Source organism: Sphaerulina musiva, assembly GCF_000320565.1.
Source record: "Sphaerulina musiva SO2202 unplaced genomic scaffold SEPMUscaffold_5, whole genome shotgun sequence".
Lineage (NCBI taxonomy): Eukaryota > Fungi > Ascomycota > Dothideomycetes > Mycosphaerellales > Mycosphaerellaceae > Sphaerulina > Sphaerulina musiva.
Window position 1 is genome coordinate 142,984 of NW_016017387.1, and position 13,034 is coordinate 156,017.

At 51.9% G+C, this 13,034-nt stretch overlaps 5 protein-coding genes across 5 annotated transcripts; 3 read left to right on the forward strand and 2 right to left on the reverse strand.

The window, feature by feature from the left end:
* Positions 1-427: 427 nt before the first annotated feature.
* On the forward strand, positions 428-2,522 carry SEPMUDRAFT_149083 (nuclear segregation protein). The gene is made up of 2 exons (XM_016905328.1): positions 428-602; positions 918-2,522. Exons 1-2 carry the CDS (start codon positions 468-470, stop codon positions 2,262-2,264), a joined length of 1,482 nt encoding a protein of 493 aa, XP_016760513.1. The 5' UTR covers positions 428-467; the 3' UTR covers positions 2,265-2,522.
* A 33-nt stretch (positions 2,523-2,555) lies between these two features.
* Positions 2,556-5,612, reverse strand: SEPMUDRAFT_149084 (DNA mismatch repair protein MSH2). Its single transcript, XM_016905329.1, has one exon. It carries the CDS (start codon positions 5,580-5,582, stop codon positions 2,712-2,714), a length of 2,871 nt encoding a protein of 956 aa, XP_016760514.1. The 5' UTR covers positions 5,583-5,612; the 3' UTR covers positions 2,556-2,711.
* Positions 5,613-5,900: 288 nt separating this feature from the next.
* On the forward strand, positions 5,901-8,846 carry SEPMUDRAFT_163552 (MCM-domain-containing protein). Its single transcript, XM_016908067.1, has 3 exons — positions 5,901-6,064; positions 6,114-8,353; positions 8,413-8,846. The coding sequence occupies exons 1-3, from the start codon at positions 5,962-5,964 to the stop codon at positions 8,674-8,676; spliced, it is 2,607 nt and encodes an 868-aa protein (XP_016760515.1). The 5' UTR covers positions 5,901-5,961; the 3' UTR covers positions 8,677-8,846.
* Positions 8,847-10,035: 1,189 nt separating this feature from the next.
* SEPMUDRAFT_149086 (uncharacterized protein) lies at positions 10,036-10,860 on the forward strand. Its single transcript, XM_016905330.1, has 3 exons — positions 10,036-10,336; positions 10,395-10,651; positions 10,703-10,860. The coding sequence occupies exon 1, from the start codon at positions 10,057-10,059 to the stop codon at positions 10,237-10,239; it is 183 nt and encodes a 60-aa protein (XP_016760516.1). The 5' UTR covers positions 10,036-10,056; the 3' UTR covers positions 10,240-10,336; positions 10,395-10,651; positions 10,703-10,860.
* A 780-nt stretch (positions 10,861-11,640) lies between these two features.
* Positions 11,641-12,936, reverse strand: SEPMUDRAFT_65428 (zinc carboxypeptidase A; the record flags this gene model as incomplete). The annotated part of the gene is made up of 1 exon (XM_016909718.1): positions 11,641-12,936. Exon 1 carries the CDS (start codon positions 12,913-12,915, stop codon positions 11,641-11,643), a length of 1,275 nt encoding a protein of 424 aa, XP_016760517.1. The 5' UTR covers positions 12,916-12,936.
* Positions 12,937-13,034: the final 98 nt, after the last annotated feature.

Sequence of the window (13,034 nt, forward strand, 5' to 3'; positions counted from 1 at the left end):
CATAGGCGATGCGTGCGTTTGTCGAGCAGACAAACATATGAGAGAGTAGAGACAAGAGACAAACACTGCCCTGCGGGAGGCATATATAATCACAAATGGCTGGAACTGACCATGGCCAGGCAGGACCTGATAGATCCGGTCTGTTGTCCCTATATGCTATATACCAAGCACGAAATGAAGTCCTCTCGGAGGCCCGGAGGGCTCAGGGCACGTGCGAAGGGATACCGTCCGCGGAGTCTGGTTCACTTGAGTCCTAGTGTCAGTCATCAGACCCTACTTCGCTACGGTAGCCAATCAAGAGCAAGATCCGACACCTTCACACGCTCCCGTCTTCCGTGGTCTAGCGAAATCTTGGCACAGTGCCTGCGCATACTTGTCTAGAACGACTTGAATGGAACGACATTGACGATATATTCCACCACGACCGCCACTTTTCAGACTTCTACTGATACACTACACCTTCGACCATGGCCGAAACTGCCACTAAAGCGGCCCCTGCGGCCGCGACGCCCGTGACGAAGCCAGAGCGACCCGACGAGGAGGTATACAAAAAGAATCTCGCACAAGCCGAGAAGGAATTGAAGGTTGAGGAGGAACGCCTGGTACGTGAACATGAGACAACTTCCAGCGACCCCCCGGTTTCAGCGCCGCAGTCAAACATCACTGTGTCGACTTCGACGGCGATGTGACAATAGTGCGGCGTGGGTTATATGGCGGAGCATCGTGGAATGGCAGCCGGAGTGGCAGTGAGCTCCACAGCAATGCTTGCGAGATCGCATACATGCATCCGCGCCGACAGGGACTACGGGCACCTGCATCATGTCTGACTTCGACTTTGCACAAGTACAGGTGGACATGCAGGCGCCCGCTAGCTGATTTGCATCCGGTCCGGGTATACGATGCTAACAACTCAATAGAAGCAGATCAAGGCCAAGCTCGACAATGCAAAGCCGAACAACAAGGACTCTCCCTCGGGCAAGCGCCAGGCTGAGCTCCGCGCCGAATTGAAGACCATCCGTGACAGCCAGCAAAGTAGCAAGAGCGGGAGGTCACAGGTCTTGGATCAGATGAAGCGTCTCGATGAGAAGCTCAAGGCGCGAATCCAAGAGTCCAAGGAGAAGCGTGGCAAGAACAAATTCCAAAGCGCCGACGATGTGCAACAGGAAATTGATCGCCTACGTGCGCAGGTCGACACCGGCAGTATGAAGATCGTCGAGGAGAGGAAGGTCCTCGAGGAGATTGGCAAATTGAACCTGACGAAGAAGTCGTTTGGCGAGCTCAACGATATACAAAAGTCCATTGATCAGGTGAAGGCAGAAATTGCGGAACTCAAGAAGCAGCTTGATGACCCAGCTTCCCGTGCACTGTCGGACCGTTACACTCAAATCACGACTGAGCTGGACAAGATCAAGGCCGAGCAGGACGACGCGTACAAGAACTTGAACGCTCTGCGCGACGAAAGAACCAAGATTCACGAGCAGCAGCAGAAGAAATACGCCGCTGTCAAGGAGCTCAAAGACCAATACTACACGCAACGCCGCGCCGCTGTCGAGTACGAGCGTGAGGCTAAGCGCATCCGCGAGGAGAAGAGACGAGCCGAGAATGATGCATACCACCGCGGCAAGAGACAAGAAGCAGCAAAGTCCAAGCTCGAGGATGCAAGTGCGCCTGCCTACGATGATGAGATTCGCACTACCCGCTCGCTGCTCGCTCGCTTCGGGTCTGCTGTTGATACGCAACAAGTCACTGGACCTGGTCAATTTGCCGCTACTGATTTCCGCAAGGTCGACGACGCCGGCATCAAAGGGACTGCTCTGAAGAAGAAGGGTGAAGAAGAAGAGGCGTATTTCGTTGGTGGCGGCGGAAAGAAGAAGAAGGGCAGAAAAGGCGCAGCCAATGGTACTGCTTCACCTGCTCCTGAAACCACCAGCAAGTTCAATCTCGATCTCGGTACCATCTCTGCACTGGCGAAGGTTAATGTCGACCCACCAATGTCGCAAGCCGACGTGCCATCCGTCGTTGAGACACTCAAGGAGAAACTCGAGTTCTGGAAGAAGGACCAGGATCGTAAGACGAAGGAGAACATCGCCAACGCCCAAAAGGAAATCGACAGACTCGAGGCTGAATCTACCGAAGCAAAGCCTGCTACTTCCGAGAAGCAAGTCAACGGATCCGCTTCGACAACTGCTGGTGCCGAGAATGGTGTCCCTGAGGTGACTGATGGCGTGAAAACCGCCACGATCGAAGAGAAGACGACCGCATAGATCGAGCATCATTACTACCACTATCACCAGCAAAAGCGAGCGTTTTGTTTTTGGCATCTCCGACTTTCCCGCTTTTTGCTTGGGAGCATTGTATACGGCAGGCAGCGGAACTCTTGAGTACAACAATCGCTGGCTGTTTGGGGAGCAAAGGAAAGCGGGAAGCAACGGAATATTTCTTGTAGCGATATTGCAGATCTTCGAAACAGAATGATGACCCTATCTTGATTGGTGTGAAAATTTGAGAATACCCTTTTTTCCCCGACTCTTTTGATTCTTGACGCTCGTGGTGAAATGAGATGCACAGTATCAATTTCAGATATACACGTACCTACCTTATCTTGACAGTTTTTAACATCTACAATGGAAGCCATATGAAGCATAGCGATGTTATGGAATTTCCCACTCTTTTCCCACCTCACTCACTTGAACCACTCAATCCCACTCTTTTCACAAAGCCTTGACACCTTGAAAAAACGGATTCGCCAATAACTTCGCATCCCCTCGCACCAAGTCCTTCATCCTCTGCACCTGTGCCTCGGAATCCAAATTTTCCGCTTCGACTTGCTCTTTCCATTTGTGTAACATTGCCTTGAGTAATCGACTACCTTCTTCGACGTCTTCTTGTTTTGTTGATGCCGTCGCAGTAGCAGCCGCATGTGAAAGATTTGATCCTGAGGTTTCGCGATCCTGATCGGTTTTATTACTTTGACCACCACTACCACTACCACTGCCAGAGAAATCTTCGAGTTCTTCAGCTTTGCGTTTCGCCATGTTGACGACTTTTTGAGGAAAGCGGACGAGTTCTGCGACGTGGATTCCGAAGGATTGATCGGAGATTCCGGGGACGACTTTGTAGAGTAATGTGACTTCGCGGCGGCGATGATTGTTGTTGCCACTATTCGTCATGTGGACGTCTTCTCCTCCTTCCTCATTCCCATTCTCGATATGCGCTACGACGTGCAGGTTTTGGACTTGGGGATGTGTGTCGACCAGAGCGGTGAGTTCGTGGAAATGGGTGGCGAACATGGTATATGCGCCAATTTCGGTGATGATGTGTTCGCTAATGGCCCAGGCGAGACCGAAGCCGTCGTAGGTGCTGGTACCTCGCCCGAGTTCATCGATGATGACGAGGGATTCTTTCGTGGCGGTTTTGAGGATGTTGGAGGTTTCGAGCATTTCGGCCATAAAGGTACTGACGCCTTTGAGTTGGCTGTCGCTGGCTCCGACACGGGCGAGAATGCAGTCGAACAGGGTGAGTTCGGCTTCGGAGCAAGGCACAAAACAGCCTATCTGTGCCATGAGGGCAATGACACCGATTTGGCGGATGTAGGTCGATTTGCCGCCCATGTTGGGGCCAGTGATGATGAGGAATTCCGAGGATTCGCGGGTCAGAGAGACGTCGTTGGTGATGAATTGGATATCATCTTGCATCTCCATGCACGGGTGTCGAGCTTCCTTGAGAATGGTGCTGCCAGTGCCGCGAGGGTGCATCTTCGGTCGGACGTAGGCTGTGGGTGCGTGAACGGAGACGTGGGCGAAGCTGACAATCACATCGAGATGAGCCAGGACACCGGCGAGTTGCTCGATGACTGGACTGTAAGAAGCTGCTACATTGACGACCTCCTGGACAAGTCCGCTTTGTGTTCTGTTATAGTTCTCCGATAGCTGGTCAAACTCGCGTCGCATCTCTGAGAGCCTGGGTGTGGTGAAGTACGTGCCGTTCTTCTGAGTTGCAATCTCTGGGTACTGTTTCTTGCCGCGAATGACGGCAGCTTCTGCTCGTGTCAAACGGAAGCACCAGCCATGCACTCGGTGGTTTTCCAGAAGCAGCTTTTTCTCGGTGTCCATTCCTAGGTCGTCTCCAGCACGTCGGTGCTCTTTGTCAATATCATATCGGAGCTTGTCGAGCTTCTTTCGAATGACACGGAGCGTATCATCAAATTCGGGCTTGATAATGAACTCGTGGTTGTCGAGTGCTTCCAGGTCGACTGTGGTCTCCACCATTTCTTGAAGTTTGACAAAGCTGTCAGAATGATCTCGCAGCTTGTTTGTATAGACAGCATCAAGAGCATCCTTGTATGTTTCGTCCATGACTCCTTCAAAGGTGCCAATGAAGTCAGGCAGGCGAATAGCCACTTGGTAAGCTCGGACAACATCTTCCAGGTTGGCCTTCTTCCGCTGAAATTTCTTTGCCAGTCGGTACAGGTCGGGTATTGATCGAAGGTGGTCTTCCTGCAATGTTTGTCTCAATTCGGTGTCATTCACAAAAGCCTCTACCAGCTGTTGTCGTTTCTCGATCTCCTCCAAACTCATCAGAGGCTGCTTCAACCACTGTGCGAGCAACCGACTGCCAACGGGTGTCTTGCAGTGATTGAGTAGGCCGTAGAGACTCATGGTCTTGGAGCCATCCCTGGGTCCTGGCATCAGATTCAGTGCTTTCAGCGCTGATGAGTCCAGTTTCATGTATTGGCTCAGATCGTGCTGGTACAGCTGGTACTGGCCAAAATTGCTAGGATCTGACATGATTCCAAGATATTTGATCAGTGCCGCAGCTGAGCCCATCGCTAGCTTGAGGTCCGTCTGAGGCAAGGTACCTCCTGCCTTCTCGTCTCGCAGTATTCGGGTCAGATCTTGCTCAATGTCTTGCTTTCCAAAGTCGCCAGCCGGCCGCTCTGCTATTGCGCAGTTGCAGTTGTCGGCTATTGTCTTCAGCTTGTGCAATTCCGCATCCTTCTTCGTAGTGTCGACCTGAATCAAGCATTCCTTCACGCCGAGCTGGATGATCAGCGACTCAAAGTTGGAGTATATGTCATTGTCCACAAACTCGCTGATTCCAAGCTCTCGAACACTGGCATCGGCGAAGCAGACACCCACGTTGCGTGCCTCGTTTGCTTTGGCCGATACTTTGACCGACAGTATGATGGGCGCAGAGTCGACGTGCCCACCGAGGTCATCCTCAATATCCTGCAGGTTTCCGGGCGATGCTTGCTTCGTCACTGCCCATTGCCCACGACCAGATGACTCGAGCACTTCTATTCGTCTCCCCAAACGAAAGATGGCTTCTCGAAGGAACGTCCGAAAGACAGTAATGGTCATGGTGACGGATGGCAGTCCGGGACTTCTCCCCAGCGTCTTGAGCACTGCAGAGGTCTTGTACTGCACTCGAGCGATGAATTCGGCATCGTCGCCATGTGCCGAGAGATATTCTCCCCGGTCGAATATCCGGACCGTGTCTGTCGGCTTGTTGATCTCGAGTTGGTGGAAATTCTTGACGAAACCGGCCTCATCGTCCACCTTCAGCTCAGGCCTGGAGCCCATGGTGGCGGCGGCGGTCCGGGTGTGGTTTTGGTATGTTTGATATGTCGACGTGGTATAGTATCCAGAGTGGGAAGTCAGGAGAAAGGCCGGCGAAGTTCGTGATGAAGTGTCCGACGATTGATGAAAGACGCGTTAAGGCATCACCGCGCACGCGATACTGGTCGCCACTTTTGTGCATGAGCGTACTGGGACGCGTCGTGGTTATTTCGTGTTTCACGCGTAAATTGATTCTAGCTGACCCTGCAAGCGCCTCGACTCTACTCTCTGCCTCTCACTCACACTCTCTGCCTACACCACACACCATGAGGTAGATATCCTCAAAACAACACCATCTCCGCGCAGTATACTGACCTTCTTCAGCTCACCACTGCGACCCAACATGTCTTCTGCGAATCGAGGCCGCCCTGCGCCTGGTGGGCGCAAACGTGGTAGAGATGCCGAGGACGACATGCCTTCGTCTGGCGCAGCACCACCTTCGAGTCGTCAGTCGCTTGCTGTTCTCAGGAAGTATGCCGAACTGACCCTCTGTAGCTCCCGCATCTTCTCCACCAGTGTTTCCCGGCGGCGACGACGACATCGAGGAGGATGACAATCTTGACCCGGAGGAGGATCTCATTCAGGACATCGACGATGCGGACGAGATGGCAGAAGACGATGCTGGCATCGATCTGTTTGGCGACAACTTCGATCGCGACTACGACCGCAATGACAATGACACTTATCGCGGAGCAGACATTGACGATGAAGAGGAGTACGAGCAAATGGATGCCGCATCCAGGAGAGCGCTTGAAGCCCGCCTTAATCGTCGTGATCGAGAACTTGCACGACAACGCAGACTGCCCGGCGCTTTCTTGCCAGACGAGGAGGAGGATGTGATGGACCTCACACGCCAGCCACGGCGACGACGACATCGGTTTGACGAAGACCCCGATGACATGGACATGCACGACGATATCATGGCAGAAGAGCTTTCATTGGAAGCACTTGCAGATGTAAAGGCGGCGAGCTTGACGGACTGGGTGTCACTCCCCGCTGTTCACAAAACTGTTGCACGCGAGTTCAAATCCTTTCTGACCGAATATACGGATACTGCTGGCACTTCCGTATATGGCGTGCGTATTCGAACACTGGGAGAAGTCAACGCCGAGTCATTAGAAGTCGACTGGGATCATCTCTCGCAGTCGAAGCCAACCTTGGCCTACTTCTTGGTCAATGTGCCTGCTTCTATCCTGCCCATCTTCGATGCGGTGGCCCTCGAAGTCGCTCTGTATCACTACCCGGACTACGAGAGAATCCATTCGGAGCTGCACGTCCGCATTACGAATCTGCCCGTCTCCTACACTCTTCGTCAACTGCGTCAAAGCCATCTCAATTGTCTCCTTCGCGTGAGTGGCGTGGTCACGCGCAGAACGGGCGTTTTCCCACAACTGAAGTACGTCAAGTTCGACTGCACCAAGTGCGGCATCACCCTTGGACCGTTTCCTCAGGACAGCAATGCGGAAGTCAAACTTTCCTTTTGTCAGAATTGCCAATCTCGAGGACCCTTCACGCTCAATAGTGAAAAGACGGTGTATCGGAATTACCAGAAACTTACATTGCAGGAGTCTCCTGGAACGGTGCCTGCAGGTCGTCTGCCACGACACCGAGAAGTTATCCTGCTGTGGGACTTGATCGATTCTGCCAAGCCAGGAGAGGAGGTCGAGATCACGGGTGTGTACCGAAACAACTATGATGCGCAGCTTAACAACAAGAATGGTTTTCCAGTGTTCGCAACGATACTGGAAGCCAATCATGTAGTGAAAACGCACGATCAGCTTGCTGGGTTCAGGTTGACAGAAGATGACGAGCGCAAAATCCGACAACTGAGCAAAGATCCGAAGATTGTGGAGAAGATTGTACAGTCTATTGCGCCGTCCATATACGGCCATGACGATATCAAGACTGCTGTCGCCCTGTCTCTGTTTGGTGGCGTGTCCAAAGTGGCACAGGGAAAGCACGCGATCCGTGGTGATATCAACCTGCTTCTGCTGGGAGATCCTGGAACTGCCAAATCGCAAGTGCTCAAGTATATTGAGAGCACAGCACATCGGGCAGTCTTTGCCACTGGTCAGGGTGCTTCGGCAGTCGGTCTCACTGCAAGCGTGCGGAGAGATCCACTTACAGCAGAGTGGACACTGGAAGGCGGCGCGCTCGTCCTTGCTGATAGAGGCACTTGTCTGATTGATGAGTTTGACAAGATGAACGATCAAGACCGAACGAGTATCCACGAAGCCATGGAACAACAGACCATCTCGATATCCAAAGCCGGTATTGTGACAACATTACAGGCTCGATGTGCAGTCATTGCAGCAGCCAATCCTATTGGTGGTCGTTACAACGGCACGGTCCCATTCAGCCAGAACGTGGAACTGACAGAACCGATTTTATCCCGATTTGACATCCTGTGCGTTGTGCGAGACACTGTTGACCCTGCAGAGGACGAGCGATTGGCTCAATTCGTGGTCAACAGCCATGGCCGAGCACATCCTGTGATGAGCTCAGCTCTCGGCTCACAAACGCAGACCGATGCACCGCAGAGCATGGAAGTTGATGGTGAGGAGACCACGGCTGGGCCAAAGACCGTCATACCACAAGAGTTACTTCGCAAGTACATTCTCTACGCACGTGAACACTGCCGGCCCAAGCTTTACCAGATCGATCAGGACAAGATTGCTCGGTTATTCGCAGACATGAGGCGAGAATCACTGGCGACCGGTGCATACCCCATTACAGTAAGCACTAACTTCCATATGCACAGTACAACGGCATAGTGTACTAACCAGTGTTGCAGGTCCGTCATCTCGAATCCATCCTCCGCATCAGCGAATCCTTTGCCAAGATGCGACTTAGTGAATACTGCAATGCTCACGACATTGATCGTGCCATAGCTGTTGCCATTGACAGCTTCGTTGGCAGTCAGAAGGTGTCGTGTAAAAAGGCACTTGCACGCGCGTTCGCCAAATACACACTTAATCGTCCTGGCACGAACAGGAATTCAGGAGGAGGTGGTTCTCGAAGAGCGCCTCGGAGAGAGGATGTCGCTGCAAGTGCGTAATGTGCATTCGACGAGATGTAGTTTTTTTAATCGTTCAAGAAGATGGCGCCGGTGTTGTTGACATGAAGATACCTGAAAGAGCCAGGATTGTTCAGAGCGCATATGAAGATGAATGTCAATTATGTTCACCCCTTCCTCGCTTACTTGCTTACCCCAAGCTACCTACCTACCGTACCTACCTATATAAGCATGGCGCACCACACCCATCTCCAAGCTCCACATGTCGTGTACCCCGAAAAAAAAAACATGGCATCAAACGACCTCGTGCCCATCCATCCGCCCTCGAAACGCCTCCATGCTGACTCTTCACAGCCACCACATACATAGACTTGCCTACTCTATAACCTCTCGCCCTGTTCTCTCCAGCCCGAACCAACCTCGCAATACCCCTCCCACCATTCAAGAACGATGGTAATGAAGAAGAAAATGAAGTTCAACCACCAAGATTCTGAATTCAATAAATTATGGGCTGCAAGAATTTAGCTTATACGAATCCTGGAGGAGGAGGAGGAGGAGGATCAATACCGACAACAACAACAACAATACCAACTACTACTCCGACTTCACAACCCATCATCACCCCAACAATCACTCCTCCTTCTTCCTCTCCACTTCCCAGTACTAGCAACAACACCAACACCAACCCCAACACCGCCTCACCCCAACACTATCAAATCGGCCTCGGCGTCGGCTTGGGCATAGGGTTCATGTTTATATTTTCGTTGGTAGTTGTTGGGTGTTTTGCTTGGAGGAGGAGGAGGAGGGGACAAGAACATCAACAAGAACAAGAACGAAGAAGAAGAAGAAATAGGAGGATTAAAGGGAGGAAGAATGAGAAGAGACGGATTAATTATTAATTTATATACCTACCTTAGGTAGGTAGGACTAACGACCTTGGACTTGGAATGTGAACGTTTTAGCGATTCTAGGCTAGTATAGTCAGGTAGCGAGCTAGACTAGACTAGACTTGGGTCGCACAGTCTAATTGGCGCGATCTTTTGCGGTAGGGCGCGCTAAATCTACTACACGCGCGCCTACCTGCCTTCCTGCCTGTCTTCCTACCTGCCTGCCTGCCTACCTACCTACCTACCTACCTACCTACCTTCCTACCTACCTACCTACCTGCCTACCTGCCTACCTACCTACCTACCTGCCTACCTGCCTATCTGCCTATCTGTCCCTACGGGCCACCTTGCCTAAAATTTAGAAGAGAAGGACAAGAAGAAGAGAAGCTCAAGAACAAGGACAAGGATAGAGGAGGTGGAGGAGGAGGTGGTGGTGGAGGTGGAGATGGAGATGGAGATGGAGATGGAGATGGAGGAGGAGGTGGAGGAGGAGGTGGTGGAAGAGGTGGTGGAAGAGGAGGAGGAGGTGGTGGGGATGGAGATGGAGATGGAGATGGAGATGGAGATGGAGATGGAGATGGAGATGGAGATGGAGATGGACATATTTATTACTGATCTGTCCGCTCTGTCGAAATCACCAAGTTCACTGATTACTTCGGAAGAGATCACTGTCCCACCAAGTCTTCCAATCTCTCGCCAAAAGAGTGGCAGTACCTGAGTTCCCGTAAATGGAACCGCAACAGGCAGCCAGGCAGCAGAAGACGGTTACAAAACGACAATCGCTCGACATTCGCAGAATCGGCTACGAAGATGATGTTAGCAATCGACAGACAATACACCGTATGCTGCTGCGCTGACGCACCATCTTATTAGCATTTTGTACAACAACCGATATGGCCGTGACCGCTATGTTTGCACCCATATCCAATGAAGCCAGTGCAGTCAAACTCTTCGCAACTGCTGCTATCGCGGTACACCGCATAGCTGCAACCGCAAGTCTTGTATGCCGCCTCCGTTACGGTTGACAGGAGGGCTAGGAAGCATATCCATAGGTAGGACTTCATCGTAAAGAAAGTGTTTGCGAGAAGGTCGACGAGTAGGATAGCGGGGTTGAGGAGGAAGTATCTTAGGTATGTATTTCACAGTCCTGTTCCTTCGCTGGTAATTAAAGGCGACGACAGATTGTAGAGGGGGAGAGAAAGGCCTGCTTATTATTGGTTTCGGTGAGAGAGTACTCGTGTAAGGCGCAGTAGTCTTTATAATACGAGTACGAATTTTCGACCTTCATTCGACAGCAACGACGTCGACGAGCCGAGCTACAAACTTGACTGTGCAGGACCCCTGGCCGCGCATCAGAAGTGCTGACGCGGATTACGATGTAAGAGGTAGCTAATACGATTGATAGGTAAGTAGGTCAGATATGTAGATGAGCCAGAATTCCAAGTTATATGGCCTTAACCTAGATCTGGAGCTCCCTAGGTAGGTTAGGTATTGTACCTATCATATAGGTATTTGGTTGTACCCACTGGGTATTTAGTTGTACCCACTGGGTATTTGGTCGTACCCACTGGGTATTTGGTTGTACCCACTGGGTATTTGGTCGTACCCACTGGATAAGTTGGGTATTGCAAACATCAGCTAGTGGCGGAGATATCCGATTGGCTGGTGACCTGAAGACTAGCTTACCTAGGTACCTTACTAAGGTGACTGTATACAACAAGGGGTGTAGGATAGGGTGGAAACGATAGGGGTTGAGGGATGATGATGATGATGATGATAATGATGATAATGATGATGATGCAAGGGATGGAGTTGGGATGTTGTTGTAACCATCTAGCTAGGTTTGGAAGGGAAGTAGAGCAGAGCAGAGTATACGGGGTTAGTAATTGTGTAGTAGGCTAGGTATGTAGTTCAATTCAGGTATGAACAGAAAAGAGGGAGTAGGTATACAGGTAATCAAGATACCTAATAGAAAGAAAGACTTGAAAACAACAAGGGGGAAAACAGCTAAGATCATAATTCATTTCATTCATTCATTCATTTCAAATCTACCTATTTTTCCCCCGTTCTCTAACCAGACCCTTCCCCCCTTCCCCCCTCCCCCCTTCTCCCTCCCCTCTCAAATCCCATTCAACAAAACCTTCACCCCCTCCAAAACCTCCGTCCCCGTAGGTCGAATCTGCGCAGGAGGAAGCACAAACCCATTCGCTCCGGTATCGCGCAACTCAAAGGTATAAGCATAATCCGCACCAGCCACATCAAACGCATAATCCACACTACTCCCCGTCGTAGGATACAACGTAGCGCCACTAGGACCCGTCGTATACGCCGTCCCATACACGGCGCGAATCGCGGCCGCAGCACGATTCGCCAGAGCGACAATCGCCGAAGAAGTCGGAGGGAGAGAACTCGTGTATCCATAGGGAGAAAGAAGATAATTTCCATAGCTGTGAAAATCGATATATTGCGCAATATTTTGCTGCGAAGCTACGCCGCGGATTTGGCTGACGAGGGCGCGGTTTTCGGGAGAATCGCCCGAGGCACGGCCTTTGTAGGTTTGAGCGCAAGGGTCCGTGGAAGCGCCGTTGGGGTCTCCTGTCCATTGGTAGGGCCAGTTGCGATTGATATCTGTGCCGTAGCAGACGCGGCCGTTGACGGCGGGGCCGGGAGCGCGGTTTTTGCGCCACAGACGGTCGGCGGTTTGCGTGTACGCGAAACCGTCGGGGTTGACGATGGGGAGGATGTAGATGTCGAATTTGTCGAGGATGGCGGTGTAGACGGGGTCGTTGCGCTTGTAGCCTGCGACGATGGATGCTGCGAGGAATTCGACTGTCATGGTGCTGATCCATTCGCGGGCGTGCACGGTTCCGTGCCAGACGAGGGCGGATTTGGTCGTTCCGGTGTTGTTGCCGAAGAGCTTGACGCCAAAGATTTCGCGGTTCTCGTATGATTGACCAGCAGTGAATCGTTGAGAGTTTCGTGGGAATCCAGCGACCATGTCGCGCCAGTACTGGACGTGGTCTGCATACGAGTGATAGGCGTTGAACCACGTCGATTCTGGTCCTTGGGATCCCGCTTGTCGCTTCGAGACCGAAGACAGGCCTGCAGCTTCTTCTGCAATGACTGCTCCGAGGTCTGCGTGCATGACCGAGTAGTCCAAGCCCAGAGCTTCAAACTGCTCAATCTGGTCTCCAGCGATCGATATGTCAACATGATCTGCAGGTCTCACGTTCCACAGCTCATAGTCGAGAGCGGAGAGAGTGTCCAGGACACTGCTACCGTTGCCTGCAGTGGCGACGCGGTACACCCGGTAGCCATCGTAGTTAATGGCCTGTCGAGGCAGGACTGTTGCCAGAGCGAGCGGGACCAGGGACAGCAAGTGAAGCCCGAACATTGTTGCAACCAGGATGTCGTTGTGCCACGAGATGTGATAGAAAGCTTGGGAATCGAGCATGTACTTATGTTGCTTCTGTGGCCGTCACCGTTGCTGCATCTTGCGAGCCTGCTCACTCT

Coding starts and splice junctions, on each gene's coding strand:
- SEPMUDRAFT_149083 (XM_016905328.1), top strand. CDS start 468: ATGGCCGAAACTGCCACTAAAGCGGCCCCTGCGGCCGCGACGCCCGTG. Junction 603..917: donor AGGTTGAGGAGGAACGCCTG/GTACGTGAACAT, acceptor ACAACTCAATAG/AAGCAGATCAAGGCCAAGCT.
- SEPMUDRAFT_149084 (XM_016905329.1), bottom strand. CDS start 5,582: ATGGGCTCCAGGCCTGAGCTGAAGGTGGACGATGAGGCCGGTTTCGTC.
- SEPMUDRAFT_163552 (XM_016908067.1), top strand. CDS start 5,962: ATGTCTTCTGCGAATCGAGGCCGCCCTGCGCCTGGTGGGCGCAAACGT. Junction 6,065..6,113: donor CGCAGCACCACCTTCGAGTC/GTCAGTCGCTTG, acceptor GACCCTCTGTAG/CTCCCGCATCTTCTCCACCA. Junction 8,354..8,412: donor CCGGTGCATACCCCATTACA/GTAAGCACTAAC, acceptor CCAGTGTTGCAG/GTCCGTCATCTCGAATCCAT.
- SEPMUDRAFT_149086 (XM_016905330.1), top strand. CDS start 10,057: ATGGAGATGGAGATGGAGATGGAGATGGAGATGGAGATGGAGATGGAG.